The sequence below is a fragment of the Pelodiscus sinensis genome, chromosome 11, assembly GCF_049634645.1.
Source record: "Pelodiscus sinensis isolate JC-2024 chromosome 11, ASM4963464v1, whole genome shotgun sequence".
Classification (NCBI taxonomy): domain Eukaryota; kingdom Metazoa; phylum Chordata; order Testudines; family Trionychidae; genus Pelodiscus; species Pelodiscus sinensis.
Genome location: NC_134721.1, coordinates 5,046,611 through 5,064,463, shown reverse-complemented (window position 1 = coordinate 5,064,463; position 17,853 = coordinate 5,046,611). Strand labels below are relative to the sequence as shown.

The 17,853-nt window shown below is 50.5% G+C and overlaps 1 protein-coding gene across 5 annotated transcripts in view; it reads left to right on the top strand.

The window, feature by feature from the left end:
- The window catches only part of ADAMTS9 (ADAM metallopeptidase with thrombospondin type 1 motif 9), a 159,029-nt gene that overhangs the window by 34,296 nt on the left and 106,880 nt on the right, over window positions 1-17,853 (top strand). For 4 of the 5 annotated variants that reach the window (XR_012906430.1, XM_075938511.1, XM_075938509.1 and 1 more), the window contains 3 exons: window positions 1,246-1,392; window positions 3,344-3,485; window positions 6,449-6,556. Coding sequence is in view for 4 of the 5 variants with exons in the window: in XM_075938511.1 (XP_075794626.1) it covers window positions 1,246-1,392; window positions 3,344-3,485; window positions 6,449-6,556 (397 nt within the window). In the remaining variant the exon portion in view is untranslated. The remainder of the gene's footprint in view (window positions 1-1,245; window positions 1,393-3,343; window positions 3,486-6,448; window positions 6,557-17,853) is intronic. The other variant, XM_075938510.1, reaches the window with a different exon arrangement.

Genomic DNA, 17,853 nt, shown 5'->3' with positions numbered 1-17,853 from the left:
GCCTCTGTGCTCTTGTACAGGAGGCAAGAGTTGGCTTAATAAATGGAATCTTAATGGGAACAGAAACTCATCAGCTTTCACATGGCGGATCACATCAATTCATTTCCCCTCTTGTAACAGCAACAGATCCCAGTGCATTTTTGCAGCATTCTTCAACAAGAGTGCGTGCTGCCAATCAGACCTGGATTTACAGAATGCCATCGAGAAGCATCATCAATGGAAGCCCGCCCAGATAAAATATTCACATTTTGTTTATTCCTGGTGTGACTCCATTTAGGCAGCTACACCCGTGATAAATGTGGCCCTAGATATCTAAAATTGTAGTTCAGCTTTATTAGAAGCTTTGTGCTACTAGGCGATTGAACTCTCAGGGTATGTCTACACTAGCTTGTTAGTTTGAGCTAGGAAGGCAAATGAGGGCAGCCGGAGTTGCAAAGGAAGTCTGGGATTTAAATACCCCGGGCTTCGTTTGCATGTTCCCGGGCGCTGCCATTTTTAAATCCCCCTTAGACCGAACTCCATGTCCACGGCTACACGCGGCACGGAGTAGGTAGTTCAAATGAGGGGCTTCGAATTAGGGATATTTAAATTTCGGGCTTCATTTGCAACTCCGGTTGCCCTCATTTGCCTATCTAGCTCAAACTAACGAGCTAGTGTAGACATACCCTCAGGGCTTAAGTACACAGGGAACTTCAGCCATCTGTGGGTTGCAGCTCTGTGGGGTAGACATGCTACACAAATGTAAAACCTAACGTTAGAGCCAGCTCCAGCCCTGACCCAGCCTGTATTGGCTGTTCAGCTGCTCCCAGAGTGCATGGTGGAACTTGGACCCACCACCCTGGGGTCCCCAGGTGAATGCCCTCTCCTCCCAGGCTGCACCCACCCCCCTGCTTGCAGGATCATGATGGCTGCTAGCAAGAAAGAAAATTGCATCAAGATTTAACCAGAATTTCTGGCTTGCGGATACCTCATGTCCCACGTCACCCTTTATAGTGCTGATGTCAAAAGGCTTTCTGTGCTTGGGAGCGGTTGGCAGCCAGCCCCCCAGTACTGCTCCAAAGCATTGCTACTGTGTCGTGGTTATTCCAAATCTTTTTTTGGGGAGGAGGTGGGGAGACTATTTTTATCTATAATGTTAACCGGCAGTTTCAAAATTAGAATGTTTTATGCACCCTGTTTCTGCTGCAGTGCAGTATGCTTGGCCTTTAGTATGCCCCTCATCAGACCTTGTTTTGCTCCTGGTAGATTTAACATGCCCCATGACGACAATAATAAGTGCAAAGAAGATGGAGGGAAAAATCAGCAACACGTCATGGCACCAACATTGAACTTCTACACCAACCCCTGGATGTGGTCAAAATGCAGTAGGAAATACATTACTGAGTTTCTAGAGTAAGATACTATCTATGTGGTGGTGGTATTGTCTATACAGCCTACCTGAAAGAACTCATTTGCTACATTGAAATCAAGTCCTGGGGAAAGGAATAGAAATGGAGTTTGTGTGTCCCCCTACTTGCTAGTGTAGGAGGGCACCTTCTGAGACTGGGACCCTGCTAGTTCTGTCTCTTGCTTATCATAGACTCATAGAATCATAGAGCACTAGAACGGGAAGGGACATTGAGAGGTCATTGAGTCCAGTCCCCTGCCCTCACGGCAGACCAAGCACCATCTAGATCAGCCCCGATAGATGTCTGTCCAACCTGCTTTTAAATACTTCCAGTGATGGAGATTTTACAGTCTTTCTAGGCAATTTATTCCAGTGTTTAACCACCCTGACAGGTAGGAATTTTTTCTTAATGTCCAAGTAAAACCTCCCTTGCTGCAATTTAAGCCCATTGTTTCTTGTCCTAGCCTCAGAGGCTAAGGAGAACAATTTCCCTCCTTCTTCCCTGTGACTCCCTTTTAGATACCTGAAAGCTGCTATCATGTCCCCTCTGTCTTCTCTTTTCCAAACTAAACAAGCCCAATTCCTCCAGCTTTCTCTCATAGATCATGTTTTCTAGACCTTTAACCATTTTTGTTGCTCTTCTCTGGACCTTCACCAATTTCTCCACATCTTTCTTGAGATGTGGCACCCAGCACTGGACACAATCCTCCAACTGAGGCCTAATCAGCACAGGTTAGAATGGAAGAATTTCTCATGTCTTGCTCACAATACTCCTGTTAAGCCCACTGCTTCTTGTCCTAGTTGGCAAGGAATTGCTTCTCTGAGGAGAAGACTAAGTCTTTTCCCCATGGAAACTGCTTCTAAGGAACTTGTCATCTCTACTATTGAGCAGTGAGTTTCCCAAGCATTGTGACTCAGAGACAAAGCACCTGGTACAATTAGGCAGGCAATTACTGAAGGCCACGTAACCCACCTCTGTGCTCTGGGGGCCTCAGAGCTGACCCAAAGCCCACCTGGGCCCTGGAATAAATAAGAGAGGCCCTTAGTTGCTCTGGTTTGCACTGATTGTCCCTTCTGACATCTGACAATCCCCAGGATGAAGTGGGGGCGAGGGAGGAGGCTTGGCATTGCGTCCTCTCCTCTGGCGTTGCTCCTTACGGGGGTAGCTGGGAAGGGGTTAGCATGGCAGCGTCTACGATGTCACTGTTCCTCTTTAGGATGCCCCTACACAGAAGGAGAAGTCCTCAGATTGCTTCCTTAACTAGCACGAGGGAATGGTACAAAGCCACTTTCCCGTGGCCCAGGATCTGAGCCCAGGATGGCAGTGAAAAGTGCAGAGTGCATTTTAAGTACACTGAAGAGTGTTCATCCTTTGATTCTACGATATCATCCGACAGGAGTAAAAACTCTTCCCAACATGTTGGCTTTCAATAAATATCGTTGTTCTCTTCCTCTTCGGTCTCGTGAGTTACGTAGGGGTGTGTCCTGGGCCTCTCTGCTTCTCCTATTGGTTTTGATGGAAGCAGGCGAAGGCCCAGCGTTGGGCATTGTCCGATCTGAGAGCGTGTACAGCTTCAAGTGGTTCCTACAGTGTTTGTGCAGTGGGACTGTGCAGTATTGCCTCTCGCTCTTGGAGCGCGGAGCCATGTGTTGGGTTTCGCACTAGCTGAAGTAGTATTTGTTCAGTAGGACAACCCAATAATGAGGGACAAAGGATGGCCTTGTGGGTCAAGGCCCAGGCTGGGAGAAGGCACTCGGGGGCCACACCATTTAAGCACATTATGCCCCAGAGCAGCTGTGTGTGCAAAATGGCCGATAGTCAGAATTCCCTACTCTGCAAGAGTCTTTGGGGGTGAAGTCATTAATGTGTGAGGGACACAGAGCTACTGCGTTGATAAAGATACTGCGGCCTGACAAATCCCTGTTTGACCCTGTTGTTCTTCTGTTTTATTGAAGCACCGGTTATGGGGAGTGTTTGCTCGATGAGCCTGTCTCAAGAACTTACACGTTGCCTCAGCAACTCCCAGGAGTAATTTATGATGTTAATAAACAATGTGAGTTAATTTTTGGACCGGGCTCTCAAGTCTGCCCCTACATGGTAAGTGCAGGTCCTCCTCTTTGTTTCTCTGGCAACATGCGATAGGAGCAGACCATTACTGGTTTAGTCCCATTACACTACGTTTTGGTACCCGGGTTGTTAATTTTTGTAAGTGACAAAAGGCATTGTGGAAACAACTGCTACCATGGGCCATCAGCAGGGTTGGGCTCCAGGGCGTTCAACTCAGAAGCACAAATCTCCACAGCTTTTGCTAAACAACCTCATCCATGATTAGGGCCCTACCAAAGTCATGGCCGTGCAAAATGCCTCATGGACTTCAAAATAAAAAAGGATTGGAGAAGTCCATGGAGGGTAGGTCCACCAATAGCTGCTGGCCGGGATGGTGTCCCTCGGCTTTGTTAGAAGCTGAGAATGGGTGATGGGGAAGGATCACTTGATGGTTATTGTTCTGTTCACTCCCTTTGGGGCACCTGGCATTGGCCGTTGTCAGCAGACAGGATATGGGCTAGTTGGACTCTTGGGTTATGTCTAGACTGCAAGCCTCTTTCGAAAGAGAGCGTCTAGACTGCACGTTGAACTTTCGAAAAAGCGGCTTGCTTTTTCGAAAGAAAGCATCCAGTGAGTCTGGATGCTCTCTTTCGAAGAAGCCCTATTTACATTGAAGAACGCCTTCTTTTGAAAGAGGAACTTTCGAAAGAAGGCGTTCTTCCTCGTGAAATGAGGTTTACCGCCATCGAAAGAAAAGCCGCGTTCTTGCGATTTAATTTCGAAAGAACGCGGCTTGAGTCTGGACGCAGGTGAGGTTTTTTCGAAAAAAGGCTACTTTTTTCGAAAAAACCCCTGAGTCTGGACACAGCCTAGGTCTGACCTTACTTATGTTCTGGCCTCCCTCATGAAAAATGGCCTTTTGTGTGCTTTTACTGTATGCCATACAGATTTTACAGGGGAAACCAGCATTTCTCAATTTGGGAGTCCTGGCCCCAAAGGGAATTGCAGGAGGGTTGCAAGGTTGTTTCAATGGGGGGAGGTCACAGTATTGCCACCCTTACTTCTGTGTTGCCTTCAGAGCTGAGTGGCTGCAGAGCTGGGTGGCTGCAGTGCAGAAGCAGCAACACCACACCACGCCTCCCGTACTTCGGCAGTGCTGCTGGCGACTGCTCTCGGCCAGCAGCAGCCACTCTCCAGCAATGCTGCCAGCAGCAGTTCAGAAGTAAGGGTAGCGGTATTTCCCCATGTAACTGTGCAACCCCCCCCCCTTTTTGGGCCAGGACCCCACAACTACAAGACTGTGACATTTCAGATTTAAATAGCTGATATCATGACGTTTGTGGGTGTTTTTTAAATTCGATGACTGTGAAATTGACCTAAATGGCCTATGAATTTGGTAGCTTCCTACCCGTGATCTTCAAGAGAGATGCTGAGAGCCTCCATCTGTTAAGACACGTGAAAGGGGTTCGATATTTTTCCCCAGAGGGCGGGTGCTCATCGCTTCTTGGGCTTATCAATTGGCCACCTAGAGCGGGAGGCATCTCAAAATACCTAGTCGCTCGGGAAAATCCAAGTCCCACATGATTAGCTGGGAGCTGTAAAGTGCGACTGTCCTGTGTGGATGAGCCACGGCAGGGTTATTTAACACACCGCCCTGGAAACAAAAGCCTTCTGTTCACATCACACTGTTGTCCTCACTCTCCCCTGCAGCCTGGCTCAGCCTTGCTCTACTGGGGAGCTGACTGTCTCGCTAGGCCCAAGGTGTGGGGGGCAGTCCTCAGCACTGCCCAGAATGCAATGTGCCTTCCTCACCCCGCCCCTTTCTGCCAGTGATGTAAAGGGCCCTGGGGCTCTAGGGGCCCCAATTACAGCAGCAGCAGTCATCAGGAGCGCCTTTTGAACCACCGGGCCCTGAGGCAGTTGCCCCCTTAGCCTCCTCCCCGTCCGGCAATCCTGCTGCTGTTTGCTGAGATTCCCCTCCCCTCCCCCCGATACCAGTGCGTGTCGGTTCCCTTATGTTCCGTTCCACACAGACAACTAACCGTTCCCACCGGAGGGAAGGCTCTCAGGGTCACTGCTAGCTTCGGCTCAGTGGGCACGGCGAGCAGAAGAGAGGTGGCGTTTTCATGATTCTGGTTCCAGTGCGGACGTGCGCAGCCCATGTTTTGTCCGATTCTTCTGTCGTCACCGAGATGGGGGGAAGTCCCCGGGCCCTGCACCCCATCCGCAGCCAGATGGGACTCTGAGCCAGCAGGCAGAACAGAAGGGTTATTAGTTCACAGGGACAAAGCATGGCACGGGCTTGTTAGCACAGGGGCAGGAGCGCTCAGTACCGTCCCATCTTGGGGGGGGGGGGGGGCAAAGACAGGGCGCTGGGCCGCCTCCCGGTATCCTAAGCCAGCTAAGACTCACTCCTGCACTCAGCAATTGCTCCCAGCCCTGCAGGCAGCCCCGCCTCCAGCCTGCCTCCAGCTTCCAGGTCAAAAGAGGTCACCGGGTTTCTCCCCTCTTTCTAGGCTCATGTTACAGTGAGCCTGGGCCATTGTGAATGTGCTGGCCTGGGGCAGCCCCTCCCCGCCAGTGTGAGTCACACCCCCAAATGCCCATCCCCATCTGGCCTCGGTGCAGTGCCCAGGGAAACTGAGGCACACACACATAGAGTCACTACAGAACAGTGCAGGAGAGTGGGAGTCACATGCAACATGACCAGTGAATAGAGCGGATACCGTCCCCACTTCGGGACACCTGTTGACAGAAATTTTCCAGTCAGCTCTCCTGGTAATTTGCTTTCGTAGGGGCTCCGCACAGATGAAGACGTTTGCTCACACTCAACCGCTTTTGGGACTGGTATTTTATGGTCCCTGGGCTATTCGGTACCCCCCCTTCCTCTGGCGCTGTTTGCTGTTGCACACATTCACGGATATAGAGATGGCAAGTCTAGCGTGAAACGTCATGTGATGCATCACGCTCAAGCTGGGCCTTATTTAATACTGTGATTGTTTCAATTAATTAAGCAGATGCAGTGCCGTCGACTCTGGTGCATTAACATCGATGGAGCGCACAAAGGATGCCGTACTCAACACACACCTTGGGCTGACGGGACAGAGTGTGAACCTGGAAAGGTCTGTAATATCTGATGTTTCATTCCTTTGTAGATAAAAACAGTGTTACAAGGCTCCTAGGCTGTGTCTAGACTGGCCAGTTTTTCCGGAAAATCAGCCGCTTTTCCTGAAAAACTTGCCAGCTGTCTACACTGGCCACTTGAATTTCCGCAAAAGCACTGACTTCCTACTGTAAGAAATCAGTGCTTCTTGCGGAAATACTATTCTGCTCCCGTTCGGGCAAAAGTTCTTATGCGCAAATATTTTGCACAAAAGGGCCAGTGTAGACAGCTCAGATTTGTTTTCCGCAAAAAAGCCCCGGTCGCGAAAATGGCGATCGGGGCTTTTTTGCAGAAAAGCGCGTCTAGATTGGCCACAGACGCTTTTCCACAAAAAGTGCTTTTGTGGAAAAGCGTCCATGCCAATCTAGACATGCTTTTCCGAAAATGCTCTTAACGGAAAACTTTTCTGTTAAAAGCATTTGCGGAAAATCATGCCAGTCTAGACGTAGCCCTAGTGTACAGGGCACCCTGGTATACATCCGTTCTGCACTAAAGTTGTTGATGCTTGTAGGAACTGATAAATCCTCCCATTCCCCACTCTTATGTTGTGCAAAAAAGCCCACCCCAAAACAATTTGCACAAGTGGAAGTTAGCCATGGGAAAAAATTTCCCCGCTTTAAGTTGTTTCGCTATAAGTCCAAGTTTTTTTGGAATGTATCTTGGACTTATAGCGAGGACGGCCTGTAAATATCAATGAAAAGAGTTTTTTCCCCCTGAAGTTCAGTTGCATGGAGTGCATTTTACAACTGAGGCCTCCCGGAAGTTTGAATTAATATATGCAACTTTAGCTAAGTTAATTGCATAGTCAGCATCCCTCGATTTGAACTTTGGCACCCTCCCCACAACGGGAGGTTGACAGGAAAAAGGCAAGGTCTAGGAGTACCAGCGTCTCTAGGAGGGAGGAGGAGCCCTCAGCATTCGATTTAGCAGGTCTTTACTAGACCCAGTAAATCAAATGCCAGAAGATGGGTCTTCAGAGAGTCGATCTGCGGGTAAGTTTAGACGTGGTCTGAAATTCACCCCAGAACAATTCTGTATAGCTTTTATGGTGGCCCAGTGTCATAGTGCTGGCTTGGGACGTGGGAGACAATGTGTTCTGTTCTTTGTCAGTGCTGGTGGCATACAATGTCAAAATGATAGTGTTTCCCTAACTTGGAATTAATGTAGTAATGTGTCATCGACAAATGCCTCTGTCAAATACATCTGCAGCTAAATGGTTCCTTGTATAATGTGGTTAAAATCTCCTGTTTGCCATTATTGTGTTTTTGAAATGCATTCTGCCTTTTGGAAAGCTAATTGTGTTTTATGGAATTAATAGCCTTGAGCAAACCCCGAGAGTTTTCCTGTCCTATTCTTTGGAAGTTTAGTGCATGCAGTTGGTAATTAGTATGTTTAAAATTGGCTCTTTGCTTGGACAACTTCAGGATAGAGTACAGAGCGGGTTAAAATGTTTCATTTGAAATGTTCTTTGACAACTTCTTCACCAGAAATGGAAATGTCTCTGGAAAATGCTGGATTTCAACAAAACATTTCAGTTTGTGGTTGAAATTTTTTCAGTGTTCATGAGCCAAAAACTCATGAAAAAATATAGTTGGTGGGATTTTAGTTTTTCCACGAGAACCCAACCATTTTGAAGAAAAATGTCGGCTGAATCTTTTATCTCTGACCAGATTTTTTTTTTTTTTTTTTTTTTTTTGCAAGAACGAACATTTCCCAAGTAGTTCTGCTCGATGATTTGCTAGGACCTGTGTTGTAAAATTCAGTTTTGTAACACTCTGGCGAACCATGAATAGTTGTCTCCTTGGAAGCCTGGCTGTCCCTATTACTGTCTAATACACGCGATCTTTTCAAAGCATTTTACTTAAATGGATTCAGGCGATTTTTGACCCACATAGTTTCCTAAAAGAAATAGATGATTAAATTTTCTGCATTTCTGAAAACTTTCTGGCCACTGAGTTTTGCTAAATGATGGTTCTAGGCCATGGGCAGAGGGGTTGATTTTTTTAATTTTTTTTCTTTCTGATGGAAAAGCAGAGGCATGGACATCATGCATCATCTCATGCAGCCATGCTGGGGACCTGTCATGGGGACATCCACGAGGTTCCCAGTTGTATCCTGCTCTTTGGAACTCTTTGGCAGTGGCCTCAGTCTTCTGCCCTTTTCCATGACATTTCCCGTTGCTCAGAGTCGGCCTAAGGCCGTGGTCCCCAACATGGCGCCCGCGGGGGCATTTGCATGCGCCCACCAGGTGCTCGGGGCTGGCCTGGCCCCGGGCACATGGTGCACGGTGAGCGCCGGCCCCAGGCACGCGGCGCTTGGCGGGGGGAGCGCCGGCCCCGGGCGCGCGGCTATGGGGGTGCCGCCCCCGGGCGCGCAAGTGTCCCTGCCCGCTGGCGCCGGGTGGGCTAACGGCCACGCCCCCTGGCACCCGACAACCTCAAAAGGTTGGGGACCACTGGCCTAAGGCCTGTACCTCACTGGCCTAGGGTTACCAGGTGTCCGGTATTGACCCGGACAGTCCAGTATTTTCGCCTTCTGTCCAGTAAAAAAAATTCAGAGAATACCGGACCCCTAAAATGTCTGGTATTTTCTGGGGGGGGTTTTCCCTGCCACAAAGCGGAAATACCGGACATCTGGCAACCCTACGACACACTTAGCAACCGGGCCCAGCCCCTGGACCCCCGGTCCCCCAGACACCCCCCCAACCCCCGCTTACCTGGTTCTGCAGGGGCTTGTCTTGTGGCTAAAACAGAAAAACAAAATGGCTGCCGGCAAAAAGCCTCTTCTTAAAGTGGCCATGCTGATTTTTTATTTTTAAATTTAAATTTTATTTTTTTTTTTTTTGCTTAATAACTGCTGTCAGGGTCCCTGGTTTTTTTTTGGTCTCCCCCTTTTTTTCCCCGACAGAATTTTTTTCCCAGTGGGGTTTTTTGGTGGGGGTAGTGTTTGGTATTTTTGGTGAAACCATCTGGCAACCCTACTCACTGCAGCCAATTTAAACTCTAACTTGATGGTGTAAGTGGAACGTCAGTGGCGTGTAGACGGCATAGGGGCCCGCTGTGTAAGGGTGAACGTCTCCATTTAAAAGGCATACGGGTTTGAGCTTGGAAATACCCCTTTCCCACTGAGACACTTTTCATCGACTTCATTTAGTATTGCTCCCAGTAGAAGACTCCCAGATAAAGTTTTACTACCAGTTGGACCTCCCTGGTCCAGCACCCTCAGGGCCTGACTGGTTCCGAATGAGGGATTTTGCCGGATCAGGGAAGTCACTTCTGGGCCCGCAGCTTGGTTTCTCCTGGCAGCTGCCGGCTCCCCCCTTACCTGCCACCGTCCCTCTGCCATGCCAGGCTCCCGGCCCACTAGCTCTGCCGCAGTTTACCCGGGGTTCCTGGCCCTGCCAGACCTGCTGCAGCAACCCACAGTGCCACCACCGAGGCTCCCAGGCCCATTGCGGCCGACCGTTGGAGCCTGCTGGCACTCTGGGCGCTCTGCCGCCGGCTCAGACGGGCTTCCACAGCAGGGCTTCCAGCCACCAGTCTCCCTGCAACCAGCCCAGGTGGGATCCTGACACCTACTGGGCCCCTACCTGAGGCCCTCCACCAAGACTCTGTGATCCGGCAACATCCGTGGTGACCCAGGAGTCCCGTTTTAGAGAGTTTCCACCTGTACTCAGTGTGTATACGGCATGCTGCTACCTTTGTGTTGCATTGTAGTAAATAAGGAAGATGTACAACTGAACCTCCGTACTCCGGGTGTCCCTAAACTGCGAACACCCAAGGAGGCAGCATCACTGCGTGCTCCCCCTTCCTCCTGCCGATCAGCGCACAGAGGCACTTCCTCTGAGGGTTTACCCCTCTGCTCCCATAGCGGGGAGCAAGGGGGCGGAGAAGCACCCCACCCCGATCCCTCTCACACTCAGACCCCCGCAGCACCCTCCTTGGCCCGGCACAGTCTTCAGTCTGACATAACCAGTTTCCCAGAGTTGCCAGCTTAAAGCGGTTCAGGAATTTTACAGTCAGACGCAGTAAGGCTTCATGACAGGTCAATTAAATGTAAAGCCACAAGGTACCCCCTGTTGGCGTCAGAGGGGTGGGGGAAGCAATAATCCCAGTAGTAACTAGTTTTGTGGTCTTGCCTGGTAAAAGCAGTGAGTCCTGCAAGGCAGGGTCTGGGAGTAGCCTCCGTCCTGGCACAATCCCCAAAGCATGAGGCAGAGGGGGACTTCTTTCACCCGGGAGAGCCAATCCAGTAGGCCTGCTCAGAGGCTACCTACTGGATTAGTCCCATTCAAACTCTAGGAGGTTAAGGTGGGAATAGTACGGTTGTAACTGGTTAGCCTAGTGGTTAGAGCGCTCGCCTGCATCGTGGGAGACCCGAGCTCAAGTCTCTGCCTCAGGAGAAGGAAAAGATTTGAACTGGGGTCTCCCATCGCTTTAAACACTGAGCTGTGAGGTTCTCTCAGCCTCTCCCGTTGGAGTATGGAGCCAAGACGGTGGGTCTCCCGCTTTCCAGTGGGGTGCCCAACCACCGGCTGTAGCATCATCCTGTCTGTTCATTTTCATTGGGATAAAAAAATTCATCACGACATCCGGAAATTACCGTCCCAATTCTAATGAATCACAGATGCCAAAAGAGACCCTCCAAACCTGCTCAGCCCAAAAAGTGTCTCCTGAAAATTAGGTCGGTCCTGTGCATCCCCCAAACTGTCTCCCATTCCTCCAGTCACATTCAATTCTTTCCCCCCCACTCCAGCCATCAACCGAATAACCGCACAACTTGTGGGAATTAGCGTGGCAGGTGCGGTGTTCTGAGCCGAGTAGCGGCTGTGCTGCAGTGGCATAAAATCACGGCGTAAACAACAGCTAGTCTCGAAGGCCGTGGACGGCAAATGCCTGAGCGTCCTTGTCGAGGCAGATGCTGAGGCCTCGCGCCCGTAAATCTGGCCACGGGCAGCCCATGGGCATGTTCTGCTGCCTGCCTCTTTCTCTCTCCCTATCAATCGAGAGTGGAACATCTTCAACCGGAGAGGCTGAGGGAAGCTCTCCTCCCCCCGCCCGCCAAGCAGACTATCCCAGAGCTCGGTATTTCGAGCACTCCTTGGCGGTGGGGTTCCTTTCTCTTCCCCTGCCTGAGGTGGGAATTGAACTGGGGTCTTCTGCCTCCCACATGCGCGCTCCAACCTGTGGGAATCACGGTGACTGTTTTGTGTGGAGCAAAGTAGACCCCTGACTCATTCTGCAGGAATTACTCGGTTCCCAGACCAGATTTAGGTGTCTGTCCCTGTAAGGTCGATACCCCTTTCCTCAGCATCTCCCATTGGCAGCGTTGTCATGCTGGCTTTTTGTGAGTCGCATCGAAAGGGTCTGTCTCTTCCCATTCACTGATAGGGCGCTTAGGTGCCCAGTTTATTGTGTGTCTTGCATTGTTGGTCCTGTGACTTTTTTTTCCCTACGTGCCGAAAAATTAGGTGTCATGACACTGAGCATCACTTAGTCACTTTGTGGATCTGAGCCAAAAGGCCACATGCAAAAGGGGATGGGGTGGAGAAGCTTCTGTGTTTTAATCTAATTGACTCTTCCAAAGTTTGAATCAGCATAAAAATCCTCCCCAATATTTAACTGCATCTTGCAAAATACCAGTGGACAGAATCTGGAGTTAATTTCTTTGAAATGGGTAGCTATTTCTGTACTAAGCTATGATGAGGCCAGGAGCCCTGCCTTTTGAGTAATGCTTTGTCTCAAGTCTCCTTGTTTAAAGTATTCTATATGAGTTGGCAGAGAAAATCAAGTGCCCTTTTTTAATGGAAATATCTTAGGAAACCAAAGAGCTTGCACTGCCAAACGGAGATAAAACAACCTGGATATCTTATCCCCCTAGCTTAAGTTTTATTCCTAAATCAAAGCTATTCATATAGAAGAGGAGTGTTAATTTATTCATATTGTGAATATGAGAGTAGGGAGGTTAACATCAGATTAAGTCAAGTAATAATCCAACCTCAGGTTTTCTTGCTTTTGCTAACTGTATACTCTTGTCAATCATTTACTTTGTTTCACAGTATCACTGTTTCCTTGATTTTTAAAATAAGTGATTGTGTTCCGATCCAAAACAGAGGCTTCTAAACTTAGTTCCTAAAACCACAAGATATATGGATCTATTTCTAAAATGGCCAAAAAGAGAAGAATTACAGACATGGTTGCCTTTTTTTTTTCTCCTGCTGGCAGAGAAATAATTGTGAGGTTTGGTTTCTTGGTTAGGGCAGTAAGGTAGTCGTATAGGCAGTCTCAGAACACTTGTCTGCCAATTTATTCAGTAGCAAGTCAACTCATGCATGGGATCTGGACTGGGTGAATTTTCTAGGAGTTGCTTGGAGAGACAAAGGAAAGTAGACTCTGTTATAATGCCTTGCTCCACCTCCACGACTTCCCTGCATGAATTTATGTCTGCATAAATTATTTTGAAGTTGATCCAGACAAAAACTGGATTAACAACAGCACTTCCAGTCCTTCCCCCAAGACACAGGCCCATAAGAAAGCGAGCTCTGGCAGACGCTGTGTTTTTCTGTTTTAATTCATGTGTTTCCAAAACACAAAAATAATATTTAAACATGGATGTAAAACAAACAAAGAAGACATGAAAGTTATGCAACTTCAATATTCACAATATGTTTCCAAGAGGCACAACTGTATTTCCTTAATTTAATCTTGCTGTTTATTAACGTGCAACATCTCTCTTTCTTGCTTTAATGATGTGCTATTTCTGACCACAAACCCTGAAACGCTGTACATAATCCATAGCTTAGTGTACTTTCCTGGCAGAGGGCTGTGTCCTTAGCCATCAGATGTGAAGCTTGTAAGTCATGTCAAGGTCTGTTGTTTGCATACATTTGTAAGTTATACAGTCTGCTTTGCTGGTGCCAAGCCTGTGTGTGGCTAACTGATTCACTGCCGATGTCGACGTTTCTGCAGGAAGTCTGTCCCCTGGGACAGCACGGCCATCTTGATGCCATGTGTCTCTTAACTTTGCTGACAGCTGCTGACCCTTTAGGCTGTGAAAACAACTGGCATGAGGCCCCATCTTGTAGCGCTTAAGCCCTCGAAACCTCAGCAGCGGCGAGGTAGGCGTCAGACGGCAGGATTGGGCCCACCCAGGTGAATCGGGCGGCACTGGACTTTTACATAAGACCAACTGTACTGCGGCAGGCTCTTGTGAAACAAGCGGTCCCTTGGGAATCAGGGCTGCTGATGAAAGCAAACCTTGGGCATGCTATAGGCTAGAGGACATGCTCGCCTTCAAATGGATCCAGCCCATCCCAAAAAGCGAGTGGCTAGCCCAACACCGGCTTGCTTTGCTAGCAAGTGGCAGGCAGGCTGCGTGATAGGAAGCACACTCCCTTACACACGCTGAGGGACCCGTGTTTTGCCTAGGCTTGGAATGGCAGCAGCTGGCACAGGAACCCTGGTGTCCCACTAAACTCGTGTCCCGCCGAAACCTGACCCTGGGTCTCCAGTTCCACTCCTTGCCTGGCTAGCCAGCAACCGTGTGCAATGTTCTTTCTGCTGGAGAAAGATTTGGCTGCATGGTTTGGCAGCACGTGGTGTGTGAGGTGTATGTGAAGGTGAGACAATCGTGGTTCACCCGGTTCCTATTCGTTGCCCTCAGGTGCCCAGAGAAAAAGATTGACGTGTCTGCGTGGTAGCCTACAGAAACCTGTCGGAATGAGACATTAATAGTCAGTGTTCCTGGCGGCCGGAATAACCTACCCCAGAGTGATCAGCAGGATTTGAACTCAGGAACTTGCCTGTTTTAAAAAGCATGAATTTGTCCAAGTTAATCTACAGGTGCAGGAAGCCTAAATATGACCTCTCTGTGAGAGAACATGAGAGGCAGTTTCCTGATGGCGTTGCCTGTTCCGTCAGAGCAAGGAAACTGATTGCAGGGGATGGAGGAATTAAAAAGATGACGTTTGCTCTCTCGAAATCAATGATACTTCCCCTTCCTGGGGGTTTTGGTTCTGACACGGAGTCTGGTAGCGGTGAGAGGGGGAACCTCTTCTCAGACTTCTTCCCGAGATTTTACAGAGATTTTTCCATGGCGTTTTCACTGGGTAATTCTTCAGAAACAGTTGAAACTCCCCCACTGATTCTCTGGGGCCCCTCGTAATCAGTCACAAATTTAATCTGAAACGAACAGACTACAGCATGCCAGAGAAACCTGGGTGCATCAGCAAATTCTGACATCTGAGAGAGCGTTCCGTTTCGGTTTCTTTTCGCACCAGCCCAGCCTCCGCAGTAATCGAGCAATGTCGACACAGCATTAATTTGATGAATGGTTTGTGATTTGTCTAAATAGATGAGCTGTGCCACTTCAGCATTACAGGCGTGTCAGCATTTTCATTGCAAGGCCTGTTTTATGATAGGTTTACGAACTCCCCTCCTCCCCTTGCCACATACACCCCCATGGAAGTGCCCAATCCAACCAGCACTGAGACTCATGGGAGTTGAATTCAGCCCTGCTTTTTCTTTAGGCTTAACACTGGATTTCCCAGATGGACTGAGCACAGAACAGGGAGGGCGAGAACTCCTGGGAGCTGTAACTATAAGCCCACAGCACTGCAAACAGCTCCTGGGCCTCACTTCCCTCCTCCGCAGCTCATCGGTGCAGAGGTGGGATGGTCTAGGCCAGAGGTTCTCAAACAGCAGGTCAGGACCCCAAAGTGGGCTGCGACTAGGGTTACCAGAAAAATACAGGACACACTTGATCTCAGATGTCGGGGTGGGGGGGAGGGAGAGGCAGCCAGCTGGCTGGGTGGGGGGAGCGAGGCTGGCCAGGAGGAATGGGGCTGACCAGGGGAGGTAGGGGGGAATGGCTGGTGGAAGCAGAGCTGGCCGGGGGAGATCGGGGGGAGGAACCAGCCTGCAGGAAGCAGGGCTGGCTGGGAGGGAGTTGTGGGGAGCGGGGCTGGCCAGGGGAGATCAGGGGGCGGGAGGGGAACCAGCCGACTGGAAGCAGAGCTGGCCGGGAGAGGGTCAGGGGGAGAGAGACTGGCCAGGGGAGATCGGGGGGAGGAACCAGCCAACTGGAAGCAGAGCTGGCTGGGAGGGGATTGGGGGGGGAGCGGGGCTGGCTGGGGGGAAATTGGGAGGTGGGGACTGGCCAACGGGAAGCAGGGCTGACTGGGAGGGAGTTGGGGGGAGCAGGGCTGGCCGGGAAGGGGTTGGGGGGAGTGGGGCTGGCCGGGGGGAGCCAGCCAGCCAGCCGGGAGTGGGGCTGGCCCGGGCACACGCAGATCCCGAGGTGCTGCCCGTCCTGCACACGCTCCCAGTGGGGCGCACCAGCAAGTCCGGCCCCGGGGTTTCCATCCTGCTCCTGCCCCACCCCACCCCCTCTCCTGCGTAGTAGACACTCTCATGCAGCGTGAGCATGTCCCAGCCAGGCAGCACGCCGCTACGTGCTGATTCTCCTGATAACAATAAAACTGACTTAATTAGAAAATACCCGACATTTCTATCTCCGGTATTTTCTCAATTTGTTTCCTGAAGAGAAAGCTCAAATACCCGACTGTCCGGTTCAAAACCGGACGCCTGGCAACCCTGGCTGCGACGCTGTTTTAACATGGTCACCAGGGCTCCCGTTAGGCTTTCTGGACCTGGAGCCAAAGCAGAATCCCAAGGCCGTTGCCCAGGCCTAAGCTTGAGGCCTTCGCCCCCGGGCAGAGGGGCTGAGGGTTCCTCTTCAGCTCTGGTGGATGGAGCTCAGGTTTAGGCCCCAGCTGGGGCAGTGGGGCTCAGACTTTGGCTCCCCCCGGGGGGTCTTGTGGTTAGGTTTGTTGCCGGCAGGGGGCCACAGTGCAGCAAGGTCTGAGAGCTCCTGTTCTAGGCGAATTGGCTGGCCGGCGTTATGCAGGGGCTGAGATGAAGTGGTTGCAATAGCAGGGGCGACACACTCCCTTGCACTCCCAATGCCGTGGGCAGGCGGGACAAATGCCGGGGAGGGCTAGTGGAGGGGCGATGCCCCCGCGCTCACCAGCAAGGGAAGTGGAACAAGGCGGCCCCAGCTGTGCCGCCCTGTTCCGGGTATGGGGGGACTGCCTGCGCTCCTGGCAGGAAGTGGAGCGACGTGGCATCTGAGAGAGCAAAGCAGCTAGAAGTGCCTTGCTCTGCTTCCCACACTAGTGAGTGCGGGGGGAGGGAGGGTGGTGGACCCTCAGTCTGCTAGTCCCCCAGGCTCCCTCAGTTGGGGAGAAGGGGCAACCCCTGGGCAGAGGGGGTTGTCCTGGCCCTTCCCTGAACTGGGGGGCATATGGCTAGTGCCCTCCCCCCCGGTTCCTGCTGATCAGCTGCCTTTGCACTGTGCCCTGAGAAAAGGAAAGATCACACTGCTTGTGCTTCCCCCTGGGGCTATTTATGAAGATTAACGAGTGACTGCTGGCAAAATATTTTTGCAAGTTTTCGCATTTCTGTCCTTGCACTCTCGCTCCAGAGAGGCTCATTGACAGAGGGCCTCGTCCTGTTGTTCTTATTCCGGCACGATTATTACCGAACAGCCCCGGTGGCGGATGGAGGCCCCGTTGTGCGAGGCACCGCAGAGAGCAGACACCACAGCAGCAGCCTCTGTCGGTTACTGCTTCAGTAAAGTGCCGGGACCGTGCCTCAAAATGTGATGTCAAACTGATCCGCTCTTTCTAAAAAGCCAAACAATGGCATCGTCATGATTCTGAACATGCCAACGTGACAGACTCTTGCTGTCTAAAGTATGCAGAGTGTGTTGCTCCCAAGCATTTGGCTAAAGCAGCAGCCATCCCTTAGAGCATATAACAGCTACCCATATTTGGGTCCTGACCCATAGGTTGGGACACCTTGCCTTAGGGTGTGTCTAGACTACAGGGTTTTGTTGACAAAAGTGGACTTTTGTCGACAAAACTATACCTGCGTCTACACTACTGCCGAGTTCTGTCAACAGAATGTCGATAGAACTCGGCAGTTTGTCGACGGCGGTAAACCTCATTCTATGAGGATTGACACCTTTTGTCGACAGAGTTCTGTCGACAGAAGGCGTTGTTGCATCTCCACTGCCCTTTGCGTCTACACGCTCACGTCGACAAAGCGGCTTGCTTTGTCGACAGAACTGGATGTAGTCTAGGCGCTCTCTGTCGACAGAAGCTTTGTCGACAGTATCTGTCGACAAAAGCCTGTAGTCTAGACGTACCCTGAGACGGAAACCTCTTGCTGATCCCTTCACAAATACCCACAAATG